Raw genomic sequence first — 17,382 nt, 5'->3', positions numbered from 1 at the left:
GTAGCGGAGAAAGACAAGTCTCGAATAAATAATACTCGTATTATTGTTAGTGACAGGTAACAGTTTAAGGTAGCGAGGCACAAAGGGAGTGTCGCCGAGGAGATTATAGCGTAACAGGTTTAGCTGTGTTAGAAAGAGGCATAAGTTTATACCTGCTCAATTAGGTTGCTTTCAAGAAATTGGTTCACGCGTTCTTGAAGACAAACTTATTTGTTTTTCGTAAGTTACCTAATTATTTTTGTTACATGTGGCATATCGTTAGAAAGACTATTAACTAGAGAAGTTTTTTAACACATTTTAAAACCCTACAACTGTTTTTTATTATTTTTTCCATTCTAAAGTTGACGTAACATTTTTTTTCTATTGATTTGAGGAAGTTTGTTACTCCACTATTAGTTTCTCTTTAAATATTTTTCTCAGTTATTAACTAAATCTGAATGAGACAACATTTAGTTGTCTCATTAGTATTTAAGATAAAATTAATTGTGCGCCATTTTGGCTAAAAATTAAAAAAAAGTTGAAGGTTAAAATAAAAAAACGGGGAAAATCTAATAAAAAAAGGAAAAAATATATTACTCCTTAAATTTGAGGAAAAACAAAAAAATACTATGCCTTTTAAATAGCCTCACCTATTCACCATTTCCGTTTGGCTACTCACCTTTTAAACACCCTGTATAATTGGGTGATTGTGTTGCATGAGTCCACACCCCGTTTGATATTTAGCACCCAGTCGTTCCATAAAATTACGTCATAGGTTCCTAAAAACGCACATACATATCATCGAGTGTTTCACGTTAATAATATTTTAGTACGATTTTATATAAACGGCATGTTAACGGGTATGTTTTGTGAATGTTTAGCCTTAAATTAGGGTTTAATTTAGTTTCGTAGAAAAAATATGTTGTTACAGTGTCCATGTTAAGGAATTAAGGGTGATGATAAGTATAGAGTCCTTAACGTGGGCCATGTATACGTAAAAGGAGCAAAAAAAAATAGTTTCGACGTTATTTTCACTTTAATCAAAAGCTTTCGATGTATTTCGGTTAAAGTAGAGTAGTTTCGGTATTGATATTAACATATTTATCCACAGGGCGACTATTCGTTTGCCGGGATGGGCGTAAAAACCCACAGCACCGATTTTAGCTCGGGAAAGTCTGATAGTAAGTATTCCGTGCTTCTTTATTGCTTTTTTATTGGTAGTAATGCCTTTACACTTTGGTAAGTATCGATCGGTTAAGGTTATGGATTTTTGTATTTAAGGTGAGGGCCAACATTCTTAGTCAAATTTTCAAAAAAATGATTAAATTCGAACCCAACGCTTTATACTTACAGCTACCTGTATATATATATATATTGTATATTATTATTTACTTTGCAAATTTCATTATTTTAGTGAATAAAAGAACCTTAAGCCTTGCATAAAAAATAATCTCTAAATATACAAGTGATTGCCTGTACAGAATTCCCCTAACATATTGCTTTCTTCTGCAGTTTCAACGGGATCCATCACGGATGTGGAGGCGCGAATGGTATGTAGTTAATGCTTTATATCCCTTTTGCACGTAAACTAACTAGGAAGCTACCCTAACATGTATATTTATCTATATACAGAGTGTATCTAAAAGATATTTCCGAGGTCAATCTGAGCCGATTTAACCCTACAACGGTATCGATATTTTGCATACGTTATTGGTATCGATACGTAAACTTTACGTATTATGTTTTTAGATCCACTTATCCCCATTTAAAAGTAAATTTACTTAATTTTAAATAAAACTATGTTATTTTTATTTAAACTGAAATATAATATTCAAATAAAGACAACTTAAATACATGTATTTTTATAATAATAAAAATAAACAACTTTATAAACTTAAAACTCAAAGTTTTTTTTTTATAATCAGATGCACTTAGTGCACACTTTCTTTTGGTGTCGTCCGCATATGGCTTTCTGGCATTTTAAACAGTACGTTGTGGTCATACTCATTTTTGAAGACGGACACATATGGCAATACGTTCGGCGTCCTTTTTGGGTTACTTCAAGTCCCTCTTCTTGTTACGGTTCTGGATGTTCTTCTTCCAATACTGTTTCGATTATAGACCGTAGACCTCGATTAAAACGTGGGTTTTGCATCAAACGAGATTGTTGCCAGGGCCCTGTTAATCCCATATGCAAATCCTTCATGTACTGATTCCTTTGCACTGGTTTACCAATATGTACTATAACATTGTGGTTATAAACGAAGCCACCGTAATATAGAAAGCCAGAACCCTCGAGTCGTGACGTCACGTCGAACGTTTGAGTATCCCGTGTCGTTCGTATGTTATAGCCGTATTTATTAAATACTACCGCTGTTAAAATCATAATATTATCATTGTGTCTCGTTTAAATGATAATATTGTTTAATAAAATTAATAGTGTGTTAGTAGAAAGAAGTACAAATAATAAAAACATATTCTTTATTAAAACAAAAATGATATAAAAATCAACAAATTCTTTAATGAGTTATAAATATAAGGCAAATAAGGCCTATATGGTACAATAGTTTTTAATAACTACTGAAACATATATATATTTATAATTATTAATTAAAACAAACACAAAACTCTTAAAAAAATAACAAATATAGCCACTGTAAGATGGTTTAAAACAAATTTAATAAAATACTAAATAATTATTTAATAAAATGGATAGATAGTTGGTAGTAACACAAAAGAAACAAAATAATATTTGTTATTAAAACAAAACAACATAAAAAAAATCTAAAATACTTCAACAAGCTATAAATATAAGACAAATAACCCATACAAGTTTTTAATAGCTACCAAAGTATATTATATGTATGCACATATATAGAATAGAATAAATTGAAACATAAATACAAAACTCTTAGGAAAATAATAAATATAATATAATGTAAGATTGTTTAAAACAATTTTAATAAAATACTAAATAATTGTTTAAAATTGATAGTGTGCTGGTAGTAGTACAAAATATATAAAATCGTATTTTTTTATTAGAACAAAAATATCATAAAAAAATATAACATTCTTTAACAAGGTATAAATATAAGGCAAATAACCCATACAAGCTTTTAATACCTCCCGAAATATATATTTATAATAAATTAAAACGCCGCAACCATAATTGCTATTACATAAAGAAACACAGCAACGATTTGGCATCTAAAAGAGATTAGTTAGCAGTTTATACCTACTAGCAATAATTATTTAATAATTTAATCTCACCTTTGCGGTAATTCTATTCAAAAATCTAAGTAAAATTTTAATTAATTATTATTATTGTACAGGAAAACGAGGGCTCGATTTTACATGATTTCGTCCAATACCCCGTATAGCGTATAAATGCATACCTAATGCATGAATAGACAATAGACGTTCGACGTGACGTAGCTGCTGGAGAGTGGGATGATGTTTCTGGCTTTCTATATTACGGTGGCTTCGGTTATAAATAACAAATGAATTTATTGTGTATGTGTGAATTATTTCTGGTTTACCTATTGTTGAATTGATAGCTCTTGTTTCGTGCATAGTTGATAAAACATGTTTATTGCTTTTAGACTTATACGAGACTATTGTTGCTTTTTCAGAATATCCAAACATTGACGTGAGTACTTTCTTGTCTTTGGTATTTTCTATAAGTTCTGCTGGAACTTTCCGCTTATTTTTCCTCAAAGTGCCCACTACTGTTGTATTGATCTTTTAGCAACTTTTCGGCAAGAGGCATACTGGTAAAACAGTTATTCATCGTCACATTTCTGTTTGATCCATGAATGGATTTTGTCAACGTTTTTACAAAATATTTCGCTAATGGAAGACCATTAGTTTGGGTAGACTTTCCGATATAGGGAGATGCGTCGATCAAATATTTTGTCGAAACGTCACATAACAAAACAAGCTTTATGCCATATTTGGCAGGTTTGTTAGGTATATACATTCTGAACGAACAGTTGCCACGAAATCCAACTAACTGTTCGTCAATAGTGACGTAAGACCCTGGTTTATATAACTACGTGTAGAACGTAGTTATAAATTCGTTCCAAATATTTTCCACTGGTGCAAATCTGAAAGCAGTTCTTCTTTCTTCACGGGTTGTTTTGTCGTCAAAACGTAAGCAAGCTGTTAAAAATTCAAATCGTTTTTGGCTCATTGTAGCACGATATCTTAAACCACAAAAAGATGTGTCAAACATGGTAGTTGAACTAAGGTGATTATCTTTTAAATTTGCAGCAAGAATATATAAACCGATTAGTGCCTTTACTTTCTCCAAATTGGTTTCGGAAAAAGTTGCATCATTAGCACCGTATTTCTGCTTCGCTAAATTGATTTGCTGATTAGTAAATTCTACTATTTGATTAAGAATATCGTCGGAAATAAATGATTGAAAAGCTCGCAAAGGATCGAGAATTCTCCGTAATTCAGGTGATGGGTCGGGTTTAACGTATACTATGTTTTTTGATGCTGTCTTACCGTTATCATTTTTTAGTGGTTTAGAATGCCACGTGTAGCCATTTTTTTGGATCAAAACATCTGTGTTAGCAATCACCACAAGGTTTTTTTTGATATCACTTCCATCTTCTTTCAAAACCTAAACAGACAGATAAAATGGGTTATAGTTAAATGATATATTACCTAGTAACTTATTACCTGGAAAACATCATTGTTTTCTTTATTTTTAACGCTTCACTTTCTTTTGCTTTTTTTCGTGATTCCACCTGAAGTTGAAGGGCAATCGTTGCATTCTGTACTATCACTCCAAACATTTGACAATGTTTGCACGTTTTGGACATTTTACCCGTTATTGGTATCGACACGTAAAAATGTCGGCTAATAATATTCGCGTAATAGTATCGACACGTAAATTTTACGTACGCTACCGTTCTAGGGTTAAAGCCACTTAGTTAGTCCAAAGTTGCTTCTTTTCTTAGTTATTGGGTGTTAAGTTAAAAAATCAAAAATCGATTTTATTTAATTTTTTTAACATTTTGGGACATATCACTTTGAATATTGGTACCTAGGGGTTTTTTTGGGAAACTCGAGAATGGACATCTTTTTACTGAGGCCGATAGAGGGCTCCATACTGCATTGTCGGTGGTGTAAAATGGTTATAACTTTTTTGCAAGTGTAGTTTTTTTGTAAAGGAAACAAACGTTTTTGAGTAAAAAAGGTACTCTTGTTAGAACCCGCTAAAATTAACCGTTACAAGTTAAGTCTTGTATGTATGCGTAGAAAAGTAATAATAAAGAAATATTTTTACTGTAAAAAAGTGTTTCCGTGAGAATTTGCCAGTGCGAAAATAAATAGGGTGTTTTAAGCCTATTAGTAAAAATTAAATTTCTAATTTGTTAAAATGGCTGAAAGATACAGTTTTGCAGTGATGACGGATATGTTATTAGTTTTTGAGTATTGTAAAGGAAATGGCCGGGGAAGCCGGGTATATGGGCAAAGATTTCCAAATCGGCGTATACCAAAAGTAGTGTTAATTCTGTAACTGTGAGGACTGCTCAGATGAAGGCACAAATTTTAAAGAATCGATGAAGATCCTACATTAAGCAGCAGACGCTTAGGTTTAGAAGTAGGAGCATCTAAGGATGTGGTTTAAAGAACGTTGAAAGAACAGCAGCTTTATCCATACCACATCGAAAAGGTACAAGACCTTTTGCCTACGGATTTTGAACAACGTTTGGACTTGTCAATTTATCAATGAAAACAGACAAGGAAATTTAAATTTTGCTAAGCAAATTTTTGTTTACAGATGAAGCATGATTTACGAGAAGTAGTGTAACTAATTTTCATAACGAACATGTTTACGCTGATAAGAATCCCAATACCACTGAAGTAACTCATTTTCAACATGAGTTTAGGTTCAACATGGGTTTAGGTTGTGTGGGTGGGAATAATTGTCAATTTTATAATCGTGTCATTTTACCACCAAAGCTAACTGGTGTGAATTATTGAGAACATTTACAAAATACGCTGCCAGATTTATTAGAAGAATTGCCATTACAAATCCAGCAAGATATGTGGTTCTTGCATGATGGTGCTCCACCGCATTTCACTTTAAATGATGGGAATGATTTGCATCAACAATTTCCAAATAGGGAAAAGGCGGGCAAGATGAGGTGCCGTGATTATTTTTAGTACATCCGTCTATCCGAAAGTTCGTACAGCTTAGGTTAAGACCATTTGTTTTAGAGGTGCAGGTATATTTTCGTCAATAATTTAATAAAAGGTAAGTGAACCATAATTGTAATTTATATTTAATTGTTATTCTTTATGGAAAAGTATATACATTTAGGCACAGATATATCTGTGTAAAAATGTTTAGTAATGTTTTAATCGAACAGGGAAAAATATACCTAACCTCAAAATGTGCATTTGGGCAAAACGGGGTACTACCCCATTTTACCCGCCCAATATAAAACAATAATAATAATTATTATTTTCAGATGGTGTTTAAGTACAACCGCCATTCTGACCGACACGAATGGTCCGCGGACAGTATGCAGAATGCTGTAATAGCAGTATTAAATGGCAAAATGGGGTACTACAGAGCATCTACCAGTTTTAATGTGCCTCAATCTACATTAGAGCGCCACGTTAAAAAAGCTAGGGAAAATCCATCCCGGGTATGTTGTTACTAAATCTTTGGGACGATTTAAGGCAATATTCACTCCTGAACAGGAACAAGACCTTGCAAATTATTTAATGCACATGGAAAAATGATTGTTTGGATTAACGATGACTGAATGCAGACGTTTAGCATTTCAATTAGCTGAGTTCAATGAACTTGATCATCCGTTTAATAAAGAACTTGCCATGGCTGGGAAGGATTGGATTCAGAGTTTTTTGCGTCGACATCCAGAACTTTCAATCAGAACACCAGAAGCAACATCTGGAGCTCGAGCAATGGGGTTTAATAAAGTGGCTGTAGGTATTTTTTTTAACTTACTTATCGAAACTGTAGATAAATATCAACTGACAGCCGATAAAATCTATAATGTGGACGAAACCGAAGTGTCAGTTAATCCAAAGGGAATGTCTAAAATTATTGCCACTAAAGGGAAAAGACAAGACGGAGCCTTGACGTCAGGGAAGAGGGGCGAGACCGTCACTGTTGAAATATGCTTTTCGGCTTCAGGAGCATACATGCCTCCCATGTTTATATTTGGTAGAAAAAAAATGCAACAAGCTTTCATAGATGGAATTGTCCCTGGCGGTTGGGTAAAGCTAAATGATGGGTGGATGGATAAAAATTTATTCTTTATTTGGTTCAAAAAATATGTTGAATTTGCCAAGCCCTCAAAAGACCGACCATTTCTGCTTCTTTTGGATGGACATTCATCCCACACAAAAAACCTGGAAGTTATTAATTACGCCAGGGAACATGGAGTTATTTTGATCTGCTACTCTCCCCATTGCACCCATCGGCTACAAGCCCTAGATGTAGCTTTAATGAAACCAATAAGTACCTATTACGTTGAAGAAGTACGCAAATGGCTTAGAGCTAATCCTGATCGTGTAGTTACCTTACAACAAAAAACTAAATTATTTTGTGTAGCTTACCTCAGAGCAGCTACACCGCTTACTGCCATGAATGGATTTTTAAAAACTGGAGTTTGGCCAGTTAATAAGGATGTTTTCACTGATGCAGACTTTTTGCCTTCCGAAACAACAAATATTGAACAAAATGAAAACTTACCACCTAAAAACAATAATAGTGAAACTATGAATGAAACACAACTATCGGAAATTAATTTAGTTAAAGAAAAAACTCCAGAACCAATTGATATTTCTAAACCAGCTACATCAAAAGATTCAGAGGTAAGCTTTAAGATTGTTAGTCCTAAGGGTATAATTCCAATCCCTAAAGAGTTTCTCGTAAAAGAGGAAATACTGCTATTTTATCGTCTTCGCCTTACAAAAACGAGCCAGAGGAAGCTGAGCAAAAAAAGAATAAAAATTCTAAAGGGAAAACTCTTGTGAAGAAAAACCTTGCACCATCACCAAAGAAAGAAAAAAATTACTAAAGCCTCCACTATTCTGAAAAATAATGACTCAAGTGACAGTGAAGTTAGTGATGCGGAGTGCCTCTACTGACATTTTTACTCTTCGTCAACGGAAGGATGGATAGCATGCTCAATGTGTCACCACTGGGTCCATAACTCATGCGCAGGATGTGAAGACCAAGATGACGAAGCCGTTTTAGTTTGTGAGTTATGCAAGTAAGGTCCAATCCCATTTTGCCCGACCGTGTGGGCAAAACAGGGCAATTAGCATTGTTTTGCTAAAATTACTGTAACAAAAAACTTGTATCGTTTTTATTTTATTTTATGCTCTTGTAACTTAGGCACGATATGTAGAAATTATTTTTTCGTTAATTAAAGTTTTTGTGTCAATTAATACTAAAGTCTTAGTATCTTTATTACTAAAGTATCTTTATTTGGAGACAAACTATTCCATTTTGCCCGCCTTTCCCCTAGATTGATTGAAAGAGGAAATGAGGAGCGTCATTTCGTTAACTGGCCACCTCGCTCACCGGACTTGACTTCCTTAGATTTTTTTTTAAACGATGGTATATTGTAGAGCAATTAATACAAAAGAAAAGTTATACTTTTTAACTTTTTATGCCGGTGTAATATGTATTATATTGGAAATCTGCCCATGGAGGTCATTTTGAACCATTTGTTATAAGCAGGAATAGGAGCCTGAGTTTGATGTGCGTGACATCATCGGCTGTTCGATTGCCGCCGGTATGAATAATAATAAACAATATTGTGCTGATCCATAGTAAAGAATAAGTGTTATTTAAGCAGATTTAGGTTTATATGTGAGATCGCTTACGTGTTAGATATTATTATTAATTCGACCGTTCTCGTTCAGAGAGTTAAGTTGACTTTTGTAACCCTACATTATAAAATAAAAACTTTTAAATAAAATATAATATATCATTATAAACTATACAAAAACCGTGTTTTTATAATACATTGTTAAAAGTTTATAATAATTAAAATCACTTTAAATAAATTATTGTTTCTTATTAAATCAAAAAAATCTTCCTGCAAACTACGTTAAAAGTAACAACACAAAAGATTTAATTCCAATTATTTATTATTCCGGTGCGGCATCAAAGACTAAAACACGAAATATGTTGGTGACGGTTAATTTTAGCGGGTTCTAACAAGAGTACCCTTTTTACTCAAAAACGTTAGGGAAATTATTTCTTTTACAATAAAATAAATAAAAGCCAAACTTGCAAAAAAGTTAGGGCCATCGACGGTGCAGTATGGGGCGCCTTCTATGAAAACGGCCTATAAAAAGATTTTTGACTTTGTCATACAAAAAAACCCCTAGGTACCATTTTCAAAGTGTTATTTTTAAAATTAACAGCCTATAACTAACAAACGAAGCAACTTTCGACTAAGTTAGGTTGCTTTAAATCGGCTTATCTTGACCTCAGGCATATATGTCCTAACATTTTGTACAGAGCTTTTAGAGACACCCTGTATTTATAAAAAAACATCCATTCTTAGTGGTATTTTAACGCCACCCCCTTGATCGTTTCTATACTAGTCAACAAATTATTATAAAAAAAAATAACCTCTTTCCATTTTAAATAAATCCACAGCACTCGGAACTGGGACCAGTGTCGTACGCGGTGGGTCGTTACGGGCTCCCAGGGAGTTACGGGGGATCCCACGTGAGACGCAGCCTCCCCAACATGGCCCATCAAATGCTAATAAACGAGCCGGCGAAGATTTACCCTTACCATCTGCTCCTCACTACCAATTATCGACTTCCGGCGGATGTTGATAGGCATAATCTAGAGGTATGATGATAACGTTCGGTCATTTCGTTTGCAACAACGTCTAAAATAACATTTTCAGCGCCATCTTTCGGACCAAGAATTCGAGGCGATCTTCCAGGTGCCCAGGGCGGACTTTTATAGGTTACCCCAGTGGCGTAGAAACGAATTGAAACGTAGGGCGCGATTGTTCTAATATAACTTAATCGTTTCTAGTTAAGTAGTAAACAAAAGTTAATAAATTGACTGCTGGGCCACCTACGGTACAGAAATGACGGAATATTAAAAAAATATACCGGGTAGTGCGTCGCCGAGCGGAACATAGGAAATCACATGTAAATTTTAAGGGGGTCAATTATTGGCTTCCCTGTACATTTTATAGAAAATATGTAAGATAACTTTTTGAAGAGACCAATCTGGCAAACCCTCGTGCAAAGTTTAAAAAAATTTTAATAAGCGAATCTTAAATTATTCAATTAAATGTAATTCCAAAATTACCAAATTTTTGGTTCAAGTAAAACCAGATACCAGCCACCAACAAACAATTTGTTATAAGGCTTTGTCAAATCTGACGTACAGCCGAATACAAGAAATGTATTTTTTTGTCGTTTTATCAATTTCACAACCATACATTCAAAGTAAGACACGTTAACATTACTTTTTTATCTAAACTTTTATTTAATATAACGATGAAGTTATATTAAATATTTATATCTATTTTTTCGTCGATTGAATAATTCACACTTGTTTTCAAATATCGACTGTCACTGATTTATTGACACTTTTCCTCACGTCAGTGACAATATTCATTTTACTGGTGCCCGTTTGGTTTTACCTGAACCGAAAATTTGGTCATTTTGCAATTACACTTAATTGAATAATTCAAGATTCGCTCATTAAAATTTTTTGAAACTTTGCACGAGGGTTTCCAAATTGGTCTCTTCAAAAAGTTATCTAACATTTTTTCTATAAAATGTGCAGGGAAGCCAATAATTGACCCCTTAAAATTTACATGGGTTTTCGAATGTTCCGCTCGGCGATGCACCACCCGGTATCTATGATATTTGATTAAGTATAGACTAGCAAGGGGGTGGCCCTTGGTACAAACTGAACTCCTTGCCCAGTTGAGACCAGTGTTTGTGTTTAACATACTCACATTTTAAACTATTAACGATCGCAGCCGAGTTTGATATAGCTTCAGATATTCCACGGTGCAGCTTTATACTAGTTGTAAGAATTAAACTCTTTTTTTTCTGTATTAACTGTTACAGAAATAACGGATACATTTTATATTTGTTGACAAAATGTCTAATTTTGTAAATTGATGATTCCAGTCGGCAGAAACTCACTAGTTAAAATCCAAACATATGTAGATACTTCTACATATGTTTTTAATAAAAATTCGCACTTAAGGGTCAAATTTTCTTTCTAAACAAGGAAAACTGTTGTATGTGAGCTGCCGACTAGTTTAAAAAATACTTTTTTGTTAATACTGTTAAGAGCCTAATTTCTTTAGCATCTATGGACGTTAACTGTCTTTCTATTAAGTAATTTTGGCATTTACTCGTTTATATTTTTTTTGGTGTTAGAAAAATTACTTAGGGGTGCTATTAAGCCATTTAAAAATTTAGTTTTGATGCCGTTTCTTTAGTTCCTTAAATATTAATTATCTATAAGCAGCTTTTTATGTAATAACTACTATTGCAGCTAGTAAAGGTTGTTTCACAAAGTTTAATCAAAATAATGTATTTAAAAAAAAAGGAAGAAAAAAAAAGACACTTTCCACCGAGCTACTTTTTCCCTAATTAATGAATTTATTGGTAGCAAATAGGTTTATTTTTAAATTTAGGCAATAATTACATAATGTAGATGCTTTAGAGAGCTTTGAATTGACTAGTCTTCGATTTAACCGTAAAGTTTTATAATTTTCATTACAGGTAAAATTATAAACCTTTAATGTTATTTTCCAAATGAAAGCTTATATTTTTATATCTTTTTAAAGCCAGGTGCACTAACTTCTTGCGGTTTATCTGTTCGTTTAAAAGAGATATAAGTCATAAATATGTCCTTCTCCTTGTTTATAATATATGACTATTTAAAGGAAAGGTTATTTGTGAAGGTGGTAAATTTGCATTTAATGCCTACTTAGGTGTATTTATACGTCACGAGATGTAAAAATGTGTTCTATATATATTATGTATTTTATTTCGTTTATTTACTCTTTGTCTTCTGTTGATTTTTTTCTGTATTAAAAACTTACTTTACTCTTACTGGAGCATTATTATTTATCTACCTGGATTAATATTAAATTGTGAAGTTTTTGGAGACTAATAAGGGTTCAAAGCTTAATTCTACAATTTTTAAATTAATAATAATTAATGTGTGAATAATTGAGTTTTGGTTAAAAAGTTAATTATAGAGTCTTCATAATAAATTTAGGTGATACTCGACTCCGAGTTTAGTCTCGCTTAAACTTGAAACAAATGTCTATAATTTTTTCTATAAAAACTATTCAATTTAAGTGTCACCGAAATATACCCTGTAGAAATGATGGTAAGTTATAAGAAGAAAATATGCCATTCCGCCATCCAATTCAGCACTATTCTAAGCGCAAAATCTCTCATTTCATAGTGTTTGACATATTAAAACCCGTTTTTAGATATATCTTAAATGCGTGCAGCTCCACCTTTCAAGGATTTACTGCTCTGTTGATTTTTTTCTGTATTAAAAATTTACTTTACTCTTACTTGAGCATTATTATTTATTTACTTGCATTAATATTAAATTGTGAAGTTTCTGGAGACCTTAATAAGGGTTCAAAGCTTAACCCTAGAGATGTTGATTTTCGTTACTTTTGATTACTCGTTACTAATCGTTACTCGACTATTAAGTAATCATTTAAAGTATTCGTTACTTTGATTACTATGATTACTATACTGATTGTGTTACTTTTATTGGTATTTGCATGTAAAATACCGCTATCGGTATCGATTGACAATAATCATGTACAAAAATTAATAACAAATATAAAAAAAAATAAAAATTTAATTAAAAATAAAAATGCTGATTTGGTATTACCTATTAATTAAAATATATTGTTTTAAAAAATGTTGGTTATTATGTAAAAAAATGATCATTTCCACGTTTTCACCTTTTAGCCTGTTTCTCCTTTGTGACAAAATCTGTCCTGCGGTGGAAAATGTCCTTTCAGATGGGACTGATGTTGCTACTATGCATAAGTATTTTTTTGCTAATTTACAAAGATGAGGATATATTGCCTTTCTAGCTTTCCACCAGTCTAATGGATTTTCTTTTCTGTTCAAAAGATCCTCAGCTATATAAGAGCGACATTCTAAAATAGCTGCTGCTTTTGCATCAATTTCTTTTCGCGCAGTTGCAATTTTATCAAAATCTGCCCAAATTAGATTTTTCTGTTGTTCCGTTTCGGAATCTGCTTCTTCTAGTAGATGCTCAGTTTCACGTGGTAAATCCCGGCGTTCTGCACCTATCATTCGAGCTACTTCTGTTTTCAACCGTTCTTTGACCAAATTGAAATTATGTTCTGATGAAAAAACTTTTGATTTAAAACGTGGATCCAGCAAAGCACATTTCGCCATTAAGTTATTATTTTCAATGCCTGAAAATCTGGTTGAAGTTTTTTTTTTCATAATGGTAAATAAGTATTTTTGCTTCGGAAGTTGATGCCGTAAATTTAAATCTATTTAAAGCAGATTTTAAACCTTAAAACTATTATTATCACTTTTGACAGAGTTACGTTTTTTTCGGCGCTCATTTCCACTGTGATTTGCTCGAATGGTACATATTTCATTTAGTAAACGCCATTCAGCTTCGGACAACGCTTCGACAGGAGTGTTAAGGTTAAGAATACCCATGGTGGCCGTGGCCGTTAGCGGCTCTCGAACCTTCAAAAATCTTTCAAACATATAAAATGTCGAATTCCAACGAGTGATTCAACAATCAATCTATTGTTTTTGAAATTCGATAAATTTATTATTTGATTTTACACTCCTGTGAAAAAATTCGACGATGGTTTTTACTTTTTTGCGCAGAAATTTAATTTCATTAAGATCTAGTCCACTTTAAACAATTAAATTTATCGTGTGAGCAAAACAACCAATTTGTCCCCATTCCGTCAATCGTACAGCCGCTTTAACATTTGCAGCATTATCCGTAGTTACAGTACAAACTTTTTCTGTAATTTCCCATTCATTAGCAACTCTAAATAGCTCTTCTTTTAAATGTTCAGCAGTATGACTTTGATCATACTCTCCGCATTCTAATAAACAAAAATATAAAAGCCAATTTTCCGTTATAAAATGTGATGTATAACAAATATAGCTAAGTTGACCATATTGAGAAGTCCAAGCGTCTGTAGTTAAAGCTACTGAAAAGGATTTAGAAATTAAGGCTTTCAGTTTCTCCCTTTTTTGTTGGTATTGTTGAGGTAAAAATGATTTTGTAAATGTAAAGCGACTGGGCATGATATAAGAAGGTCACTCCGCGATATATATCTAAAATCTTTTAAAAGCATTATTAGGGCCTTAAGACCAATTTAGACAGCTCACCGTCTCGTCATTGCTAGAAGTAAAAATCTCATGTTCTTTATCAATAATTTCTTGAATAATATTCCTAAAATGTGGCTTCACTCTCATTATCACCACACGGATAATGGTCACAGTGCACAGCAGGGTCACACAAAGGTTTCTCATTATTTCGTCAATCCTCAGGGTTTCTTCGTGGAACAAAAACAGCAGTTCCACATACGCTCCAAAAATAAATAGGGCAAGATAGCTTAAAGTGACGTTGGAATAGTATTTATAAGCTTTTTGAAAAATCGGGTTTTCAGTGAAGATAAACTGCCACGGAAAGATTCCCAGGAGTGAGCAGCAAATCATTGAGAGGCGGAGCTGCACGCATTTAGGATAAATCTAAAAACGTATGAAATGAGCGATTTTGTGCTGGATTGGATAGCGGAATAGCATATTTCCTTCTTATAACTTACCTTCATTTTACGGTGTATATTAATTATTAGGCCTCAATCAAGCTTAATGAGAATACTGTTTAATATTAGCTAAATTTATAATAAAAAGCCTATAATTAACTTTTTAACCCCAAACTTAATTATTCACGCATTATTTAATATTAATTTAAAAATTGTAGGATTAAGCTTTAGCCAAAAAACTTCCCAATTTAATATTAATAAAGATAAATAAATAATAATGCCCATCTAAGGTCCATTAATTAATTCCCTAAAACCTACATGTGTCTTCTACAACTGAAAAGGGTTGAAAATCCTCAACTATTAAATTTAAAATTAGGGTATTTATTTACTGCTGCCTAGAAAGAGGAATAGGTCTAATAATATGACCAACCAATGAAGTTTGAGTTTTTCTTTTTTTTTGAGGACGATAAATTGGTTATTTGGCCGGAAATAGATGTACCTGCTGAGGAAAAAGTTTCATGAAGATCCTGTACCTGTTCAGGTTCACTTAAATAATTGTTTTTAGTATCAGTTTCTGGTATTACTGGCAATCGATGTAATTGTGCAGATACTATCGAAGCACCCTTTGCGGACGACGTAGACGTGCTGCTTTCTAAAAAATAATAAGTATAAACTAAAATAAATTACTTTCCCAAAAAACCACCACAATAATTATTATTTCGACCTTGACTCGTTGGCCGTGGTTCTAAAAAGGTATGATGTTTTGATTGCAAGTGTTTCTTTAAATTTGATGTTGAGCCCCCTTTATAAGAATATTTGGAGCCGCATATATTACATTTTGTATTTCCTTCAAAAAGAGTTGTAAAATGAAGCCAGATCCCGCTTCGTTTTCCTTCCATTTCAAAGTCTACTGAGTACTGACTTAACTAAATCTAAAATGTTTGCAAGAAAAAATATGATAAAATTGTATAACTTTGTTAAATTAGTCTTACCTTTTTTATTTACAATGGAGGTAAATCAATTTTCTTTTAATAATAAACAAAACAGAAGAAATAAATCATAAAATAAAATAAATCACATCACAATAGCCACAATCTACAATGCCCACAATAAACCACCCGTCATATAACCTAAAATCGACTACATACATACACAAACTCGGGGAATTACCGCTATTCGCTTCAAAGAATAGCAATACAGGGATAGAGAGAGAAACAGGCAAATTTTAAAACCTGCTGCACGTATTCCGTCGCACGCATCCGGCGTCATCATTTGTTAGTCGTTTCGTATCTATACTATGTTTTCGTATAACTCGCATTTGATTATATACACCATACATACGTACGGTGGTCTGCGCTTGATGCTGTATAAATAGTATAGAGTATACGTATTAGGTAGTAATCAAAGTAAACATATGTTTTTGAATTCGGTATTCGTTACTTCGGATATCAATGAGTAACGAGTACTCCTGTAACGAATAGTTACTTTTTCAACAACATCTCTACTTAACCCTACAATTTTTAAATTAATATTAATTAATGTGTGAATAATTGAGTTTTGGTTAAAAAGTTAATTATAGAGTCTTCATAATAAATTTAGTTAATACACAACTACATCATTTAAACTTGAAAGAAATGTCTATATTTTTTTTCTATAAAAACTATTCAATTTAAGTGTCACCGAAATATACCCTGTAGAAATGATGGTAAGTTATTATAAGAAGGAACTATGCCATTCCGCCATCCAATTCAGCACCCTCTAAACACAAAATCTTTTATTTTACACTAAACCGTTTTTAGATCTATCCTAAATGAATGCTCGCTCCTGGGAATCTTTTCATGGCAGTTTATCTTCACTGAAAACCCAACTTTCCAAAGTGTTATGTGTATAATTTATTTTCTGTATTAAAAAATTAACTTTGCCCTTAGATGGGCATTATTATTTATTTATCTTTATTAATATTAAATTGGGAAGTTTTTTGGCTAAAGCTTAATCCTACAATTTTTAAATTAATATTAAATAATGCGTGAATAATTAAGTTTGGGGTTAAAAAGTTAATTATAGGCTTTTTATTATAAATTTAGCTAATATTAAACAGTATTCTCATTAAGCTTGATTGAGGCCTAATAATTAATATACACCGTAAAATGAAGGTAAGTTATAAGAAGGAAATATGCTATTCCGCTATCCAATCCAGCACAAAATCGCTCATTTCATACGTTTTTAGATTTATCCTAAATGCGTGCAGCTCCGCCTCTCAATGATTTGCTGCTCACTCCTGGGAATCTTTCCGTGGCAGTTTATCTTCACTGAAAACCCGATTTTTCAAAAAGCTTATAAATACTATTCCAACGTCACTTTAAGCTATCTTGCCCTATTTATTTTTGGAGCGTATGTGGAACTGCTGTTTTTGTTCCACGAAGAAACCCTGAGGATTGACGAAATAATGAGAAACCTTTGTGTGACCCTGCTGTGCACTGTGACCATTATCCGTGTGGTGATAATGAGAGTGAAGCCACATTTTAGGAATATTATTCAAGAAATTATTGATAAAGAACATGAGATTTTTACTTCTAGCAATGACGAGACGGTG

The 17,382-nt window shown here is 32.8% G+C and overlaps 2 protein-coding genes and 1 long non-coding RNA gene across 4 annotated transcripts in view; all 3 read left to right on the top strand.

Moving 5' to 3' along the window:
• Positions 1–12,096, top strand: part of LOC126733890 (actin-binding LIM protein 2-like) — a 57,720-nt gene extending 45,624 nt beyond the window's left edge. Inside the window, 4 exon segments of the mRNA XM_050437337.1 lie at positions 1,091–1,160; positions 1,492–1,529; positions 9,650–9,850; positions 9,909–12,096. Of these exon segments, the coding sequence (XP_050293294.1) occupies positions 1,091–1,160; positions 1,492–1,529; positions 9,650–9,850; positions 9,909–10,022 (423 nt within the window). The 3' untranslated portion in view covers positions 10,023–12,096.
• LOC126733898 (uncharacterized) overlaps positions 1–17,382 on the top strand; it is a 134,289-nt gene that overhangs the window by 52,190 nt on the left and 64,717 nt on the right. The gene's annotated exons all lie outside the window — the stretch shown is intronic.
• LOC126733894 (odorant receptor 33c-like) overlaps positions 12,231–17,382 on the top strand; it is an 8,670-nt gene continuing 3,518 nt past the window's right edge. For both annotated transcript variants that reach the window (XM_050437342.1, XM_050437341.1), the window contains exon 1: positions 12,231–17,379. In XM_050437342.1, the coding sequence (XP_050293299.1) occupies positions 17,050–17,379 (330 nt within the window). In that variant the 5' untranslated portion in view covers positions 12,231–17,049. The remainder of the gene's footprint in view (positions 17,380–17,382) is intronic.

This window comes from Anthonomus grandis, chromosome 3 (genome assembly GCF_022605725.1).
Source record: "Anthonomus grandis grandis chromosome 3, icAntGran1.3, whole genome shotgun sequence".
Taxonomy (NCBI): Eukaryota; Metazoa; Arthropoda; class Insecta; order Coleoptera; family Curculionidae; genus Anthonomus; species Anthonomus grandis.
This window is presented reverse-complemented; position numbering and strand designations above follow the sequence as displayed.